Below are 20,396 nucleotides of genomic sequence, written 5' to 3'. Positions count from 1 at the left end.
TAACATTTTATAGAAATAGAGAAGGGTCACATCTATGATGATTAAAAAACACACAAAACGTGCATGATAATTTTATTTATTCATTTGAAAAGTTTTATATAGCACTGGCTAGACACGGAGTTATCAGAGCCCTTTACATGAGGATCAGCGAATTACGAGTTACAAAAGTTACATAAGTTACAGAAGCAATTATAACATAGGAGAAAAACGGTGATTACACAATGACATGCGTTTGTTAGTGCATAACATAACCAGGACAAACGACCTATGGGGCATGAAAGGCAAAGTGGGAAAGGCCAAAAGGAGACTTAAGGGGTGGAGGGGGTCGACCAGGGGACGAGGTCAGTAAGAAGAACAAAGGAGTAGTCCAGCAGCAGTGAGGGTCGGAAGAAAGTCGCAAAGGTGTAGGACCCAGGTCACGGAAACAATAGCACCATCCCCAAAACGGCGGGACATTCAAAAATCAACACAAAAACCACAAGGCAACTGATTGGAAGGCTCCACGCAAGTCTGGGAGAGGAAGGCAGCCACAGGAACATGGAGGGAGGAGGCGGGGGGAATGAAACACAGCAGAGAGAAGAGGAAAAACAATGTCCAATGTCTGGCTGGGTAGGTGAAGGCTGCAGGGATGAAACCAAAGCCAATCTCCTCCATAGCTGCCTAAACAGCTCCACCGGGCATCAGCCATATAGGTCGGGCTCCGCGGTTTGTACAATGTATGTGGTTTCGCCCGGGGTGGGCATAGTCACTTCTTCAGCCAATCCCCTCCTATTGTGGTCGTTTTTTCAATAGTATCATTCCAAACCTATCCAATGCTTAAGTCCATTGAGTCAATGTCTGATCTGTAGATGTCGCCAAGGATTATTGCCTTGAGCTTGGTGCTCTGCCAGTAATACCCAGATGGCAAGTCGCCACTTCAAGGTCAGGCAGACCAGCAACAATGATTACGACACTGGGCGTCCCCTTGGTGGGCATTTTGAAGTCAGGCTGCTCACAAGTAACATGTATTAAGTCATAAAAAGCAAGAAAACATGCCCCCCACTTTGAGGCATTTCTCTCCTCCTTCCAACCTTTCAGAAGTGGAGGCACAGTGACCAACCACAGGCTCCCTCCGGTGTCCGTCTTGCAGATCGTAAAGATGTAATTTTACAGGGAGGGTTACAGTTCAACAAAATCTATAGTGATGTCTGGTTCAAAATAACTATTTCCTGATTGTGAGGTGTATTCATAAAATATGGGACTCATATTATGAACAACTGTGCTGTGGTAGCCACACATGGATGGAATCTGTGGACATGATGGCATGCTAAGAAAGGCTAGAGGAGGTACAGAGATTTTTCATCTGACTCAGTATGCAAATTTAGAACACCATTAAAGAAAACATAATATATAAAGCAGTATGTAAATTTCCACAAACATCTAAAAATAATTAAATGGGTAAACGTGACCCAACCTGCAGTTCATGTGCACCTCAGCTTTCCATTCAAACGCATCAGTATTCCACGCAGATTCTTGTATGAGAATTCTGAAAAAACTACTCTTTATTTATATCTGTTCACAAGAGCCTATTCCTGCTAAGACAGAGCAGCTTCCACATCTTCGTAATGCCTGTTTAAATAAAAAGCTTTCCCCAACTGAATCTGAACAAGAGGAAGACCTAATGTTAATATTCATTTTTAACATGCAACACTCTGTTTGATGTTCCACAGAATACCACTGGAATACGTAAGATAAAGCTGATACCACATTGTCAGAAATTGGGTTATTAATTTAGAAGGGGGTGAGCCCTAAAAGTTTAATGAGGACAATCTGGTTAGGCAAAATTTGTTCTTAGAAAAGTTCGGCTCAGCCCTCTGGCACAAAAAACTGGAAATCCACAAAATAAATGCCTGTTAAGTTTAAGCAGGACAGACAATTTTAAAGTCTAGAAAACAACATTAAGCACAGACCAAACCAATTTAGAAAGAAAGGAATATTTCATGAGCAGAAGGTCACCAAAATCAATAAATCAGATAAGAACTAGAGAAGAATCATTAACATTTCATAGCAAAAACGCACCCAAAAAAGTAAAGCAACAGTAACAAAACACCAGTTCCTACATGACTGGGACCTACGCATGATTCAGAATTATCACGATGGAGAGAAGGTTAGATACACCAAGGGGATATTCATGTCAAAATGTTTCCTACGAACTTTGTCTCAGAAATGGAAGTCCAAAATCCTTCAGTGGGGCAAGGTCCAAGGCTGAGGTCTGTGAGGCCCCCTTAAATGCAGATACTTCACAATTGTATTCCATCTTAAGCTTTTGCCTTTTCAACAAAAGCTCAGAGCCAGACAAAGCCGGACTTTGTTGCAACGGATGATGCTTCACCAGTCGGATACATCTGTCGCCTTACCGCAGTCCAAGGTTTTAGCCTCAGATGCCTGGGAGCTGCAGCTGGATAAGGTTACACAAGGCCAGGTATCTTTTCTGCAAGGTCCAGGTGAGCCCATTTTCAGTGAGGCAAATGAGCTACAAGCAGGTGTGACATCCCTGGGCTAGCCTCAGCACATTGGCCCAGTACTGCTAAGATGGAAAAATGAGTAAGCCCCACTTTACTCTAACTGCTAGAATGCATTTGTTTCTGGTCAGTCCTTCAGCTCCCAGGTCGTCTGGCTATGCTTCTCAGCACCAGGGCTCTGACCAGTCAGGAACCCCTCAGCTTCCAGTCATCTTCGTTCAGTTGGTACATCTTGAATCCAAGAGCCACCCTGCTATTGTGTATGTGGAGCAACAAAAGAGGAAGCCAAAAACGTCGCTCTTGGAAAGTAGTTTCAGTCCCTGGGTGCTATCAAGGATCAAGAGTCCATGAGTCCCTTCCTTTCACAAAGAGTCATGAGTCTTTTTTCTTCCAGCAGGGTCTTGTTCTTCAGATGAGTCTTCCCAGGTGCATGTATGTATTGAGGAGGTGGTAGGCAGGTGCCAGCGTTATCCTGTGCATTAGCTACTTATTGGAGTATTTCCCTCCTCACTTTACATTAAAAGCACTAAATTCAAATTGGCTGAACCCTTCTTACCTCTCGAAGGAGCTTCATATCATCCCTTAGCACACCCCTCTTAAAGGAGTTCTCCTCCCCTCTGGTATAGTCAGATTTGGACCCTCAGATAAAGCAGTTTTTATGGAGACGCTTAAAAATAGAAAGCCAATAGAGGGATTTGAGGACAGGATACCAATGACTGAAGCACAATGCTTCAACAACTAATCAAGCTCCTTGATTTTGAATTGTTTATACGCGATGTAACTCCCACATATAGACTACTGCAATAATCCATTCAGAGGTGGAGTGCGATTGAGCGTGAGGCATTTTATGTGGTCTGAGCAATTAAAAAGTTGAGACCATACTTGTTTGGGACTCACTTCCGGGTTCAGATGGACCACAGGCCCTTCAGATGGTTGATGCAGATGAGGGGTGAGAATCCAAAACTGGTGAGGTTCTCCATTTTCCTACAGGGGATGGACTTTATGGTGGAACACTGCCCGGGTACAGATCACGCCAATGCTGATGTTCTGTCCAGATGTTTACACCTTTGTGAAGAGATCTCCCAAGAGGGTGGGTAGTTCTCCCCACATTTGAGCTGGAGGAGACACGTTAGACTTGGCACCATTTGCGCGAGTCTCCCTTCCATTTTTTGCTGTGGCCTCATGTGTTTTTGCTGGTCTAGATGTGTTGGGCACTTTGCCACTACTGTTCAGTGCCAAAGTGCAAGTGTTCCCTTTGGTGAATTGTTGTTATGGATAAGTGATTCCATAATTGGTTATTTGATTTACTTGTCACACCCTAGTACAGTGCACCATGTGTGCCCAGGGCCTGTAAATCAAATGCTGCTGGTGGGAACACACTTGCCAGTCCCTAACCCTTCCCTTTTCTACATGTTAGTCACCCCTAAGGTAGGCCCAAGGTACCCCTGTGGGGCAGGGTGCATTGTATGTGAGATGTGGCACATGCCCTGATGTAGGTGGCAGGTCCTGATAGTGAAATACTGCCAATTTTGTTTTTCACTATGGCAAAGCAATCTATTCCCATAGGCCAGAATGGGCAGTTTGGTCATAACATCTTATAATCATGACTAACCCTAGGAACAAGATAGGAAAATAAAGTTTAATATGTCTGAACTCAGAATGTAAAGATGCATCTTTTAGTGAGGGTGATTTTTATATTCTGTTTTTTGAAAGTAGGTATTTTAGGTTTGTGTATTGCAAGTCTGGCTTTTGGATGACAGGGGGCTGGAGAGGGCTGTGGCTCCAGAAGTCTGATGAGTCAGGGCTGGGGTAAATGGACCAGGGTTGAATTTAGAGTAGGGGAGGAGACTTCCATTCACCTGCCTGGACCAGGTCTGCTTTCAACAATGCTGTCTCCACCTCCTGCCAGGGTGGACACAACTGGTTTTTGCTGGGTAAAGACACTCTCTGCCTTCAGAGAACAAAGGATTTGTGTGTATAAAAAGCGGGGCCCAGACCCCGGACGTGTAGATCACTTCTGAGAAATCAAGAGGAAACCTTTGCCAAGGAGAAGAGCCGGTGAAGCTGAGGAGGAATTCTGCCCCGGTGCTGTATGCGGTCTGGGGTTGGTCTGCAGTTGCTGCTTGCTGTCAAGGAAAGGAGAAAAAGTACTTTGCTGTTTGCTTTGTCACCTGCTTGAAGAAAAGATCTCCAAGAGCTTGAAACTCAGCTTGTCTCCTGTTCTGAAGTCTCAGGAACACAAAGACTTCACCCCTTCTGTCTCCCTGCATCTGGAACTGCTGTTTCAGCTACTACTGAAGGAAATTGCAACACCAACCCCATCGAGCGACGCCGTAATCTGCACCAAAGGCGTGAGGGCTGCTCCGATTTGCGAAGTACACCCGACGCCAGCTGCCGTGCCACATCGATACCAGCGAGCAACGACATAACCTGCCTGATGCCGTGAGCGCTGCTCTGACTTGTGTGGTGGGCCCGACGCCTGCTGGTGTGCCGCATCGACTCCGAAGCTGACTTAATCGCGGAGCTGATCCTCGATGAGGGTGACCTCGAATCCATCAATATCACGACATGGTAAGGAACAGTGGTTTTAACATGTATTAACATTTTTTACTAATGGACCAAACAACAGATGACTGAAGTACAGTAGATAAAGAAAACTACACCACCCATAATCATTAGCTCAGTCCTTATACATGATAGCTTGATCTTGTATGTATTGATAAGCCAGGCCTCTGTGAAGTCATGAAATGTAAGCAGCTTTTATGCAAATGAACTAGCACGTATAAGGACTCCTAGGGGTGAGTTTGGTGGAGGGACCAAATTGCACATACCAACAGTTTCAGTGGCTATTTAAGGAACAGACATATTAAAAGAGGGGTGTGTGGGTCCAAGCGGGTTGCAGCCTTGCGGATGGTGAATAGGAGATTACATTTTCATAGTTCATTTCTAGGTAAGATATGGGTAGAGTGTTGGGATTCAAATGTGCAGTTGAGCCCTACATCAATATGGAAGGGGTACCATTAGAAGGGTGAAGAGAAAGAAGTTTTATCAGTGTGCTAGAAAAGGCAGGATGCACATCTTCATTTGATATTGATGAGATGCTTTACATGAATTAAATTCATGGTCAGAGAGCAGTAGATCTATCAGGGTTTACAGGAATGAAGGAGTGTGTGAGGTAAAGCAGGAAAGATATGGTCTTTACGTAATGTGTTTGCACACTTCCTTTGAAATCATGAAAGTTCAGGAATGGAGACTAGCCAAGGTGGGTAGTTGGTGGTTAGTACACTTGATAGATTTGGACTTACGGGGAATCATTTCCTGATTTTACGGTGGGCCATCCAGAGCAAGGATGGAAGCAGCAGTATAAAACCTCCTCCTGCACTAGCTCAGCTGCCTGCCAACATTTCTTCATGTTTTTTCCACTTTAATGCAGCTGTGTTCTTCAAAGATTTAATCCCTGACCTTTTGTTGTGCTTTACTTTTTCAATTCCCTTTATCTTTTTTAAGATGTTACCTTGATATTCTATTTCATAGCACTTATGCTGAACCTTGAGCCTCTTTCACCATCATGGGTCTTCATTCATGGCTCCTATATGGACATGGATCTCAACAGGGTTTATCTGTGTCAGATGTTCTTGAAATGAAATAGTGTATTTAATATAGCGCGCAGCTACTCAAACTAGAGTGTCCTGGTGCAATGCAACGGAAAAAGTAGTTGGAAAAAGGGGACGGATTATTTTTTTTAAAGCTAAGTTTTTAGGTTTTCCCTGAAAGCTAGCACATCTGAGGTAAGTCTCAGAGGTTCAGCCAGGCTGTTCCACATCATTGCGCATAGAAAACCAAAGGATCTTCCACCCGTGCGTGCACAGCATATTTTGGTCACGATAGCCAGGTTAGTCTTAGTAGATCTTAGGGATCTAGATGGAATGTAGGGTTTGATGCGCTTATTGAGGTAGCCGGCTACTAAGCCGCAGAAATCTTTGAAAAAGATGATCATCGCTTTGAAGTCCATCCGTTCCTTCATGCATAGCCAATGAAGAGACCTTAGAATGAGGGTCATACTAGACCTAGGTTTGGATCTCACTATAGCTCTGGCCAGCGCGTTTTGCACCACTTGCAGACACTGGATGAATCATTTGGGAAGACCGAAGTAGAAATTGTTGACATAGTCGAGTTTAGATGTCACCAGAGCCTGCACCACAATCTTTCTGCTCTCTAGTGATAGCATCAGCAGGAATTTTTTTAACATGCCGAGTATGCCAAAGCATGCGCCTGTTAGATTTTGGATCTGAAATCGCATGGAGAGTGAGTTGTCAATGACAATTCCTAAATGTTTTACTTTCTCCTTAGCTGTGGGCGGAGGTGGCTGGTCTTTTGGCCACCACATGCTCCAGTTGTACGTTTCAGGTTGTCCAAAGAAGACAACTTCTGTTTTGTCTGAGTTACACTTCAGCTGATCTATTTTAAGTCAATTAAACACCTTTGTGAGGCAAGACCTAATCATTCCGCCGTCAAAGTTGATTCCTTTATCGCATGTAAAAATCAGTGGTGTCATCTACATATTAGACGATTTTTGCGCCCTCTTTCTCTACCAAAAGTGCAAGGGTGACAGATATATATTAAAAAGGCTAGGACTGAGAATAGAGCCCTGGGGGACTCCTACATTCATGGCTGGGACAGGAGATGAGAAAGGGGGTAGCCATATATCCTGAGATCTGTTTTCTAGGAAGGAGGACATCCATGTTAAGGTGAATAACCCCAGGCCGATGATAGCTTGTCTATCTAGGAGCCTCTTGTGAGGGACTGTATCAAAGGCCGCCGACAAAACGAGTAATATCAAAACAGCCTTTCCTCCTTGGACCATCTTATCCTTGATAAATTCAGTCACCTCCAGCAGAGCAGACTCTGTACTATAGTTGGCCCTAAAGCCCGATTGGGACTCATGAAGAAACTTCCAGTCTTCAATGTGTTTTTGGAGTACCCTGTTAACATGTTTCTCTAGAACTTTAGAGAGTGCAGGAAGAAGAGAAATTGGCTTATAGTTGGCAGGGTCTGTCTGTTCGGCATTAGTCTTTTTTAGGAGGGGAAAAATCTTTGCTTCTTACATCTTATATATGTTTTTCCACTTTTGCACTTTTTTAATTTCTAATAAAGTCTTAAAGAAACTTAGTAAGAAAATAAATTATACACATCAAAACTTGCCTTTTGCTGGATAACCTGGGGTCAATGGGTCACCAGCTCCATTCAGGTTTAGGACATTCCCACGCTGAGCACCACCTCCAGGAAGGTTCCAGCCATCTGGATAGGGCTCTACTCCTGGTGCACAATAATCAGCAGGGTCCGAGTAGAGAATGATTCCTTTGGCGCCTGCCAGCTCCGCATTCTTGACCTGTTGAATATAATTTTACTTTTATCTGTTGTCAGGTTTTACAAGCACCTGTATGAAATTCAGGTATGATCCTGGGTTATACACAAATAGCATTTAAATTAACAAGCACTGGAAAATCCAATAGGTCTGCCTTTAATATACTAACATACGCAAACATTTGTACTTTGTATGTTTTCCTGCATTAACACAATAAAACCAGAAATGCTGGCTTTGCCAGTGCATGTGTGACTTCGTATAAATCATCTCATTTTTTTACAAAAATCTAAAAAATTAAAGGACTAAAATGTACATATAACCCCAGTTAGTAGACTTAGGTTTTAATTTGAAAAGGAACTTGCCATGACGACTCCCAAGGAATAAAAGTGTTTGCTCTGGCAACCGGATAACATTTTCATTTGAGGAGTTTAGCAATGGATCGGAATGGTCTTAGTCTTAATGGTCAAAGTAATTTTCCATTCCCTACACCATCTTTCTTATACTCTATGGGCCATATTACAAGCGAAGATCTTATATATCAGCCCTGATAATTAAGAATGGCACTAAGTACGTTATTTAACATGTTCGATAAATAACACCTTTTACGAGTTAATGGGGAATAACATGCAGATTTTGGTGTTTAACTCACCAAAATTTACATGATATGGTGAATACTGTATGTTTTCCCAGTTACATTTTGGCAGGATTGGTGTGCTGAAAATTAATGAATTTAATGCATCGAATAATTATCAGATGCATTAAATACCGTCTAACTCATAATTCCAACCCATGCATAAATTATTGAGGAACTCGTAACCAGGCCCAAGTGTATGCATTCTCTAAGGCAAGCATGCTAGCTAGATGGGGTACCTGCAGTCAATGAGAATTTGGGACTGTGAATCTCAAAATTTCCCAACTAAAAAGAAGTGGGCTACAAAGTGGAAGGGTGAAATGACAAGGTGCAGGATGGACTATTTCAATCAGGAACCGGGTTGGTACTGATTTGTGTTCAGTGGCCTCTGCTTAGAGTGGCACAGTGGGTGAAACATTATGTGATGGAACGCCATCAGAGCGATTGCCACTGGTTAGGATATTTACAAGCATTCTGATTGAATATATATATATTGGTGATATTTATGTGGCGTGGTTCAGCTGCGACTGACGCACCGCCAGCTGCCCACAAAAGAACCGTCTTTGGAGGATCATGAAAACGATAAGGGTTCAGCAGGTGACACCAAAGACTGGCTTCGGTATGGTTTCCAGCAGCCCTTTAAAAAGGGAAATGCGACGGAGTCAACAGTGAGAGCTAAAAGACTTTATTTAAATAATTGAACTGAGTAAACATTGTGGCATCACCCACTGGAGTGTTTTATTTTCGTGGAACAGCAAACCACAAGTTCCAGCATACATTGCAAAGACCCAATTGTGTTGGGGATGCTGTGTTATGCGATTTCAAGACTCACCCTTTGAGAAAAGTCAAAGATGACTGAAACGCGTCAGGAATGCCCATTGAATTAAATAAATTATTTTATCCCACACTGTCCGGAGTGCAGATCATTTCCGTTTCCAGGAGAAGGGTTTGGTGATATTTATGCAGCGTGGCTCAGCCGCGAGTGAAACACCGCCAGCTAGAGTGCCATTGCTGCCTGCAAAAGAACCGTCTTTGGAGGCTCGTGAAAACGATAATGGTTCAGCAGGTGACACCGAAGACTGGCTTCAGTACGGTTTCCAGCAGTCCTTTAAAAAGAGGAATGCGACGGAGCCAACAGTGAGTGCTAAAGGACTTCATTTAAATAATTGAACTGAGTAAACATTGTGGCATCACCCACTGGAGGGTTTTATTTTCGTGGAACACCCACTGGAGAACGCCCACCAGGGGGCGGTAACTATAAAAAGGAACTAAATGAGTTGGGGATGCTGTTTTATGCGATGCCAAGGTTCACCCTTTGAAAAAAGTCAAAGATGACGGAAACACCTCAGGAATGCCTATTGAATGAAATAATTGATTTTATCCCTCACTGTCAGGAGTGCAGCTCGTTTCTTTTTCCAGGAGAAGGGTTAGGAAATCCGCAACATTCTATTTGGAATAACTTTGGCGCCGGTGGACGAATCTTTGCGAATTTCTCCAAGAATCTGGCCTGCTTCACTCCGTTCCTTCACTGAAAGTTTGGGGGTGGGGGTGATTCATCTAGCGGGAGCTGAGAAAAAAGGGGGGTCCCAAAATGTGTTTTCCCCATGCAATTTTCCATAGGACTTTTAGCCAGGGCTACAGCCCAAACGGCTGAACGGAATTACACCAAATTTGGCAAAAAGGTAGAGTTCAGTTGGCAGATCAACCTTTTTGTTAAATGGTGTAAATCCGTTCAGTAGTTCCTGAGAAAATTAAAAGTAAAATCATAGATATATCTATAGACGACATACCGTACGCGTACCTTCCAGAGCACGAGCTGAATGCTAATTGGCCAGTATCCTTTGTGACCACCTGTATTGTGCTCCAGTTACCGCCTGCATTTGTGACCATTTTTGCCTGTTTTGTCTGTTTGCCGCACGCCTGTTGCCTTGCCTTAGGCTTGTTTTCTCCTCCTGCCCATTCCCGCCCCTGCGTCCCTGCAGCCCCGCCCCCATTGGCTCCCTCCCCCCTCCCAGCTGCTCCTCCCTCCCACCTCCCCTTCTTATGGCGGCCGCGCGCAGCGGGCGCGCCGTTGGTGCGCCAAAGGCAAGCTTGTCTGCACCCGTCCGCGCCTGGACCGCGCCCAGCGCCAGAACCCCTGGACCCCGAAGCCGCCACAACACCAGACTGCACTACGACTCCAGCACCCTCCACGCACTCAATCCCGGACGAGATCACCCCTGCTACCGGGCCACCCCGAAGCGCACCCAAGGGTCCTTCACCTGCCCGAACTGCAGCATCTCCAGCATCCGGCCCGCCAAACCATCAATCAGAGAACCCAACCACCTCCGATGCATCCTCCTCTACACCCTCTCCGCTCGCAAGCACGCCATCGAACCCTGGGACCTCCTAGACTTAACAAACCCCGACGTCGCCTTCCTGACTGAGACCTGGCTGAACGCCACCTCGGCACCAGACATCGCCATAGCCATCCCAGAAGGCTACAAGATCTCCTGCAGAGACCGCACCAACGGAGTGGGAGGGGGAATCGCCATCATCCACAAGGACACCCTCAGAGTCTCGACCAGCAGCGACGACACCCTCACCACCGCCGAGCACATGCACTTCCAGATCCACACAGACCCCAACACCACCCTCTGAGGAACACTCGTCTACCGGCCACCCGGCCATAGTTCAGCGACTCCATCGCCGAACTCATCAGCACCCACGCCCTCGCCTCCACGGACTGCATCCTCCTCAGGGACCTGAACTTCCACCATGAGAACAACAACGACGCCAACTCCACCGCCCTGATCGCCAACCTCGCTAACCTCGGACTCAAAAAGCTCGTGACGACACCCACCCACGCCGCTGGACACACACTGGACCCCATATTCTCCACACGTCCCCACGTCTCCTTCAACCACACCACCGAACCCCACTGGACAGACCACAGATGCGTCCATTTCACCTTCTGGAAAACCCACCACACACCACTGCACCCAACAGATGCCACACCGCAGCTGGGGTGTAATGGAGCAGCTGGGGTGAAAGTAATAGAGTCAGAGACCATGATTAACGATTTTAAAGAAGGCTTTATTTTCATATAAGCTTTCCTTCTCCTGCTCGTCAGTCTTTCTCTTGCAACATGGCAGGGTCCGTTTTTGGATTCTTGATAGGCTCCAGGTTGAATATGCCAGACAGGTCGGGTCCTCAGTGTTGTCCAGTAATCCCAAAACCAAAACAAAAGAAAGAAAAGGGGAGTTACTTGGACGTCCGGGATTTGTATCTGCGGGGCCAGGAGTGAGGGAAACCAAGTGCGTGGGTGTTTGTACAGTTGTTACGATAGTGCTCAAGTGCTCGTGCGGGGAAGGGAGTTCATCGGACTGTACAACTATTTACACGTATTTACAGGCAGACTTCTATTCGGCAGGCTGGAGACGCCGTCCCACCCAACCCGCTACCTTGCCCCGTACCTGTGATAGCCACGCTCCTCCCGCGAGAGCGTGGCGGGCGGCTCGTGTAGACGTTGGCCTCCTGGCTTGATGAAATCGCCAGGGCTCGTTTCGTCTTCTTCCTCCGCTCTTTCCTCAAGGTTCCTCGACTGTACACTCCTTCTCCGCTCACCAACACCTTCGTCCTCCGGGGAAACACCGTTTGTTCTCTTCCGGGTTCGTCCTTCTTTTGGCTCAGCTGACTTGATGACGTCGAAGAGGGGAGGAGTCTTGTCGCGTTGGAAGGCACAGTTAAAGGCGACCAGTCCCTTGTCCTCCTCGTATTCCCAACAGTGTTCGCTTTCCTTGGGTGGCCAGTCTTCTTGAAGGTATGGGGTGTCACGCTGTTGAGAGGGGAGAGAAACGGGTGACAAGGGGACAGCTGACCACCAGTCACATCGTATTTCGTCATGTTCCTCAAAGGAACGTCCCGCCCGGTCACATGGTGCAAGGTCACAGAGGACCAACTGACCACCGCCCTCGCCCTGGGACCACCCGCCGACCCCACCGACCCAGACACCACCACCATCAACCTCAAACAGTGGATCAACGACTGCGCCAACGCCCTCGCCCCACTCAAGACCTCTGCCTCCAATCACACCAACAAGAAAGCCGCCTGGTTCACCGAAGACCTCCGGACCTCCAAGCGCACCTGTCGGAAGCTGGAGAAGAGCTGGCTCCGCGACCAACACCAGACAGCCCACAAGAACGCCACCCGCAGACACCACCAACTCATCAGGACTGCCAAGAGGACCGCCTTCAAGGACCGCCTAGACAACAACGAACACAACAGCAAAGAGCTCTTCAACATCGTGAAAGAACTCTCCAACCCCAGCTCCAACACCAACGACATTTCACCATCACAAGACCTGTGCAACTCACTGAATTTGAATTTTTGAATTTGAGTCGGATTTCTAAAGCGCTTAGCTACCCGTGGGCGTCCCAGCGCTATGACTTGCTATACTAAAATCAGAGCAGGAGGATTTCAGGGGAAAAGCCAGGTTTTGACTAGCCTACAGAAGGCCAGTAGGTTGGTTTCCCTCCGGATGTTAATGGGGAGGGTGTTCCACAATTTGGGGGCATTATAAGAAAAAAGGCGACCCCCTGTACGAGCTCTTTTGATTCTGGGGACACTGGCCAAAGAGAGGGTGTTAGATCTCAGATGCCTAGTGCCTTTGTGTGGTTTTATGAGGGGGGTCAAGATAGGGGGGCCTTTACTGTGGAAGATCTTATGAGAAATGCATAGGGTTTTAAAGAGAATTCTTTCCTGAATTGGGAGCCAGTGTAGTGAGTTCAGAGCAAGTTTGGCCGAGCATCCAGGTTTTGTCTCAGTAAGAAGCCTGGCTGCTGCGTTTTGAACGTGCTGGAGCTTGTTGACGACCAATTTTGGGGCACCCAGGAGTAGGGCGTTTCCAAAGTCCAATCTTGAAATAACGAGACCTTGAATGAAAAGTTTCCTAGCCTGAGGAAGAATCAAGAGGAGGATTTTGCAAGCCATGCGCAGGAGGCCAAAACAAGTTCCCACAGTTTTCCTGGCTTAGGTCTTAAAGCTAAGGTCCTGGTCCAGCCAGATGCCTAGGCTTTTTATTTCCTTTTTTGGAGTAGGGTGTGTACCCATGCAGGGTGGCCACACTAACCTAGCTGGAAGTTTAGAGGGATTACCCAATAGAAGTATCTCAGTTTTCTCCCCGTTTAGTTTAAGGAACGACTCACTCATCCAATTTGAGATGTTCTGAAGGCCAGCAGCTAGGTTGTCTAGGCATTGAGCCGACTGGTTTAAAGAGATAACGAGTTTAGTGTCGTCGGCGTACAGGACTACCTTCACACCGAAAGGTGTCACAATGTCTTCCAAGGGTGACATGTACACGTTAAAGAGTGTGGGGCTCAGAGAGGAGTCCTGGGGAACCCCACTCTGCAAGGGCAGAGCTTTGGAGTGTACATGTCTATCAACTACCTCAAAAGTTCTATGCTCCAGAAACGATTTAAGCCAGGCCAGGGCGGAGCCTGTAACTCCAACCCTCCCTAGCCGCTGGACCAGGGTGACATGGTCCACCGTGTCGAATGCGGCGCTCAGGTCCAGGAGGATCACTGTCACTGATCCCCCCTGCATCCAAGATGGTTCTCGCCTCTTCGACCACTGCTAAGAGGGCGATGTCTGTGCCCTGCCGCGGTCTAAATCCCGTCTGGGAGAGGCACAGGAGACCATTGGATTCCAGGAAGGTGGAGAGCTGCTGATTGACCAACTTTTCAGCCACCTTACTATTTCCAGGTAAAAGTGAAATTGGTCTGTAGTTGGCTGGATCCAAGGGATCAAGATTGGATTTCTTCAACAATGCTCTTACAGTGGCCCTTTTCCAGTTGGGGGGACAGTGCCTTGGTCAAGGGAAGAATTTATTAAAACAGTGAAGAGGGGGGTCACTGTGGAGGTGACCAGTTTTTGTTTGTTAAGGGGGACTGGGTCTGTTGGTGATCCACTTTTGATTGAGTTTCGGGTCGTCACAAAAATGTCCTTTGTTATCTGGGAAAATGAATCCAGACAGGGATTATCAACTGGCGGGAGGGGGAAGGAAACTCTGCAGGAGTGTTGGGGGTCGGTAGAGTTTTCAAGATAGTGAGGATTTTAGCGGAAAAGAAATCCGCTAGTTGGTTACATCTTAAACCTGTGGGATCAGCAGTGGGTTGTGGGACTGGGACTTTCATCAGCGATTTAATGATCCGATAGGTTTCCCTTGAGGAGTTTGCCGCAGCTTGAATTTTTCCTTCATAGAAGGTGGCTTGGGTATTTTTTATATTAATTTTATAAAGCTTCATGGCAGCTTTATATTCCCCTTTGCTTTTAGCTGCCCAGTCCTTCCTCCATAATCGTTCGTGCTTTTTGCATTTTTTCCTTAGTTTATGCAGCTCTGGTGTGAACTAAGGAGATTTAAAAGTTTCCTTTTTGTTGGGGAGTGATTTCTTCGGCAGAACTGAGTCTAAGGATTGTTCCATCCAGATATGGAGTTGCTGATCCATTGTAGCAGGATCTGATTCGAGAACTGGCATAGAGGCTTCCAGTTGGAGTGCCCAGGCTTCTGTGTCTAGTTTCGCCCAGGGGCGGGATGGAGCCTGAGGGGGGGTCTACTTGGGGGTTCGGAGCAAATTTGGTACTTAAAAGGAATTAAATAATGATCTGACCATGGGATGGGAAGGGGCTCATCTGTGACTTACTCAGAGATGTTTGAAAAAATAGGGTCCAAAAGGTGGCCTTTGGTACGGGTAATGAGATGGCTTTCCAGGGACAGTTTGTATTAGGCTAGATCTGACGTAAGGTCTACCGTCGCTTTGTCAGTCAGATCGTCAAAGTGGATGTTTAAGTCTCCCAAGATGGTGAAATTAGGGGACGCACAGGCATGAGAGGTGGCCACTTCCAGCAGAGAACTATAGAACTGTCCTGGTACTCCCGGAGAGCGGTAGACAAGGCTGCTCGAGAATGATTTTAATGGGGAGAGTTGTATGGCGAAATTAATATCTGTACCATGTTTGGGTAGAGACCTACAATTAAGTAGGGCAATCTTAACCCATTGTTTCTTAGGGCTCACGGACGTTGTCACTGAATACGCGCAATGTAAGCAGTACATTTGTCCCTCTTCTAAGGAAAGCGAGTGGAGACATGGTTTGGGCATGATGTTCCTTAGCTGAAGGAGGGTTTCTCGTATGTAGGTGGTGGGAGGCATAGGAGGTGGTATATAGGGCCTAGGCCCATGGCCCCGCCTGGCGCGGACGGGCGCAGACCGTCTCGCCTTTGGCAAGCCTTTGGCGCGCTGTCGGCGCGCCCGCTGCGCTTCCTGGGAGGTATGGTCATTTATGATGTAGCTTGGCGGGAGGAGCGAGCACTAGTCTGCCGACCCACTCCTCATCCAAGATGGCGTCCCCCACCTGACTGCAGCACCAACTCGGCTGTGGCGGAGTGAGAGGAGCGTGAGGCGCGTGGGGGGTGAGTGCGGCACTAAGCACACCAGCAATTCATTAAAAAACAGTTTTGCAGGCTAAGTGGCACAACACAAAATAACAGTGCTAGATTTTTAAAAATACGGAGCGTAAGTCCCCGGCTTCCGCCTCAGGGATTCTAGTGAGTGCGGCACTAAGCACACCAGCAATTCATTAAAAACAGTTTTGCTAATAAAGTGATACAACACAAGATAACAGTGATAGATTTTAAAAATACGGAGCGTAAGTCCCCTTCTTTCACCGCAAGATCACCGACATCCACGACAGCTTAAACCACATCCACGACAGCTTCAACACCACCACCCCCACCTCCACCGCCGAGACCACCACTCTTTCGACCACCACCCGCACCAGCCGCCTGACCACCTGGTCCAACGTCAGCGACGAAGACACCATCAAGACCATGAACTCCATCCACTCTGGTCCCCATCTGACCCATGCCCTCACCATGTTTTCAACAAAGCCAGCACAGCCATCGGCCCCCACCTCCGGAAAACAATCAACATCTCCTTCGAGACAGCAACCATCCCAGAGAGCTGGAAGAACGCCGAGATCAACGCCCTACTGAAGAAACCCAGGGCGGACCCCAACGACCTCAAGAACTTCCGGCCCATCTCCCTGCTCCCTTTCCCAGCGAAAGTCACGGAGAAGATCGTCAACAGGCAGCTGACCCCCTACCTCGAAGACAACAATATCCTGGACCCATCCCAGTCTGGCTTCCGCAGCAACCACAGCACCGAGACCACCCTCATCGCCGCCACCAACGACATCAGGATCCTTATGGACAAAGGAGAAAAAGCCGCCCTCATCCTTCTGGACCTATCAGCAGCCTTCGACACGGTCTGCCACCGTATCCTAACAGCACGCCTCCATGACGCCGGAATCCAAGAGTAGGACCTTGCCTGGACCACATCCTTCCTTTCTGGCACAACCCAGAGCATCCGCCTCCCACCCTTCCACTCCAAGACCACTGAGATAATCTGCGGCGTTCCTCAGGGCTCATCCCTCAGCCTGACGCTGTTCAATATCTACATGGCTCCACTTGCCCACGTGGCACGACAACATAGCCTCAACATCATCTCCTACGCCGACGACACACAGCTGATTATCTCCCTCACCGAAGACTCCCACACCGCCAAAGCCAACGTCCACAGAGGAATGAAGGCCGTCGCCGAATGGATGAAGGACAGCAGGCTGAAGCTGAATTCAGACAAGACGGAGGACCTCATCCTTGGCTCAACCCCCTCAGCCTGGGAAGACTCCTGGTGGCCAACAGGAACAGCCCCAGAACCCACCAACCACGCACGCAACCAAGGGGTCATCCTCCACTCCGCCTTCACCATGACCAAGCAGGTCAATGCCGTCTCCGCTTCCTGCTTCAACACTCTCCGAATGCTCCACAGGATCTTCAAATGGATCCCCTCCGACACGAGAAGAACCGTCACCCAGGCTCTCATCACTAGCAGACTGGACTACTGGAACGCCCTCTACGCAGGAATAACAACCAAGCTCCTGAAACGGCTGCAACGCATCCAGAATGCCTCGACACGACTGATCCTCGACGTCCCTCGACGCAGCCACATCACACCCCACCTGAGAGGCCTGCACTGGCTCCCCGTCAACAAGGGGATCACCTTCAAACTCCTCATCCATGCACACAAAGCCCTACACAGTGCCGGACCAGCATACCTCAACGACCGACTCAGCTTCTACATCCCCCACCCGTAGCCTACGCTTTGCCAACCTCGCCCTCGCCACAGCTTCAGGCATCTGGAAAACCACCGCTGGTGGCAGATCCTTCTCCTACCTCACCTCCAAGACTTGAAACACTCTCCCTAACAGCCTACGACAGACCCAGGACCTGCTGGCCTTCAGAGGACTTCTCAAGACCTGGATTTTCGATCAGTAGCAGCCCCCCACTACCCTCCCCCCCAGCGCCTTGAGACCCTCATGGGTGTGTAGCGTGCTTTACAAATGTAATGATTGATTGATTGATTGATTGATTGGCTGTCAACACTCCAAACCAGGAAGTGTTGGCAGCCATCTTGTGTCTCTGTAGAACGGAGGCACAAGAAAGCAGTGAAACAAAGGTGGAGGGAGGTGGGATCCTCTCTAATCTGCAGTATGGTTTTCGAGCTCACAGGGGGACCATGGATCAATGTTTAAATTTGCATTTTATCATTAGTAAATACACAGTGGTGAAGGAAGGATTGTTATATTTAGGTTTCATGGACTTATCTTCTGCATTTGATTTGGTTAATCGTTCAAAACTTTGGTTTATTCTGCGGGAAATCGGTCTTGACGCCTCCTTGGTTAATTTTTTAAGTGATCTCCATCAGAACCTGTCGGCTTCCGTCAGGGTAACAATGGATGGCAGGTGTACTGAACAATTCAGCTCGGGAAGAGGGGTCAGACAAGGCTGTATTTTGGCCCCTCTTCTATTTACTATCTACATCAATGCCCTGTGCAAATCCCTGGACCTGGCCACTCTGGACGTTCCGCGTATGGGCGGGTCCGGCATCTCGGTCCTCCTGTACGCGGACAATGCCGTCCTACTAGCACGTACAGGTATAGGATTGCAGAGATTGTTAGATCACTTTGGTGCTTTGATGGAAGCACTGGACTTAAAAATTAACACCTCAAAATCCCATGTAATGGTGACCGGAATACGTAAAAAGAGCATGAAGGTCAAAACCTTCACATGTAACGGTACAGAAAATTCAAGGGTGCCTTTCTTTCGTTACTTGGGAGTTGTATTTGATGAAAGGGGGAACTGGGGTCCCCAGTTGAAGCTTAAGAGTAATGAGGTTGCAAGATCTACCACAGCTCTCCTGAACTTCTCAAAGAGACTGGGAGCAAGACCCATGGAGGCTATGATTAGGATCTACAAGTCAAAGTGCATGGCAATTGTCTCATATGGGTCTGACATCTGGGGCTATGTGCCATCACCCGGGATCCAAATCGTAGAAAACAAGTTTATCAGATCACTCCTGTCACTCCCACAATCATCCCCCACATTTTCCATTCACTGTGAAGTGCGTTTGGGGTATGTTTCTGACCATCTGAAAATGGCCCTGTTGTTACGATGGGTTAAAACCTGGTTGAACGAGGAGATTACGTTAAACCACCTGATACTCAAGGACTGTGTGGCCCTAGACAAAGCGGATAGAATACCCTGGCTCACGTATGTTAGAGCGGCATGCGATAGGCTAGGGCGTCCGGAAATGTATTTATCACCACAGGGCCTAAGGAACGAGGATGTAGGGTGGATTAAACAAAATTTTCGCAATCTGTTGGAGTTAGAGAGGGAGGAGGTTGAACCTAGGAAAACTACAGTGAGATCAATCTATAGTCTGGCAATCTCCCCAGTCATGGAACCGTACTTGAAGTATGTGACCAAGCCCTACCATTGCTTCCTTCTGGTTAGATTTAGGTTTAATCTCATTCACCTTACGTTGGGCCTTTATCCTAAATGGGGGACTCCGGAAGATACTCCACCATGTACCTGTGATTCATTCTCCCCACAGGATATGCTCCATCTAGTGATGTTCTGTGAGCATTACTCAGTGGCCCGTAAAACATTTTTAAACCCAATCCTGCGGGAATTAAAATTTGTTCAGGTGAGGCCTGCCCTCCTTCACCTACAAATGCTGGATACTGTCCAGGTCACCCACAGTGTAGCCAGTTTTTTGGTAGCGGCAGCGTGCATAAATAAAAAGAGACTCCCCTAACGGAATACATTTGTGGGGTGAAATCTCCCAAAACCAAACCTATTTATTCAATATCGCACTGTGGATGGTTTTAAATTGCGGTTGGTTTATGGATTCATTATACCCATTTATTCTGGGTTTTTTTTATCAAAGATTTTAAACATTTTATTTCTGTAAATACTGAACTGTAATCATGTATATAATCTTTATAATTTTAACATGTGTAATAATGAATTTTGCATTGCTTTTATGGTTTTTATTAACCAGAAATAAAGAAATCTTGATCTAGTAGGTGGAAAACTTGCAGAGGGGGCAGGGTACAAACCCCCTAGCCCCCTAGGCCTGCTCAGGGGATCTCACAAGGACCCCCAAGGCCCCAAAACTATTTTTTTAAATCGCGGGATACGCGTAGGTACTTGTACCCTGTGAAAAAAAAAAATCCGGTCTGATTTTTTTAAAATTAGCCCCCGGGGGGACCAAATCCAGGGGGCATTATGCCAAAAAGTGTGGGGGGGCCCAATCCCCCCACACTGCCCCGGGGACCCTGACCCCCCGGGGCAAGGTATTTATGAAAGGGGGGCACACGGGCCCCCTGCAGCCCCGATGACCGCTACCCCCGGGGCTTCGATATTCATAATGGGGGGCCTCTAAGGCCCCCCGAGCCCCGGAGACCACCACCCCCCAAGGCTTTATTACTAAGTATGCGGGGGGCTCACGCCCCCCGCAGCC

At 47.5% G+C, this 20,396-nt stretch overlaps 1 protein-coding gene across 1 annotated transcript in view; it reads right to left on the bottom strand.

Annotated features, from left to right (window-relative positions):
- The window catches only part of LOC147696876 (glutamate carboxypeptidase 2-like), a 653,445-nt gene that overhangs the window by 311,797 nt on the left and 321,252 nt on the right, over positions 1–20,396 (bottom strand). Inside the window, exon 6 of the mRNA XM_086933984.1 lies at positions 7,704–7,890. Within this exon, the coding sequence (XP_086790110.1) occupies positions 7,704–7,890 (187 nt within the window). The remainder of the gene's footprint in view (positions 1–7,703; positions 7,891–20,396) is intronic.

Source organism: Lissotriton vulgaris, chromosome 8 (assembly GCF_964263255.1).
Source record: "Lissotriton vulgaris chromosome 8, aLisVul1.2, whole genome shotgun sequence".
NCBI classification, from domain to species: domain Eukaryota; kingdom Metazoa; phylum Chordata; class Amphibia; order Caudata; family Salamandridae; genus Lissotriton; species Lissotriton vulgaris.
This window is presented reverse-complemented; position numbering and strand designations above follow the sequence as displayed.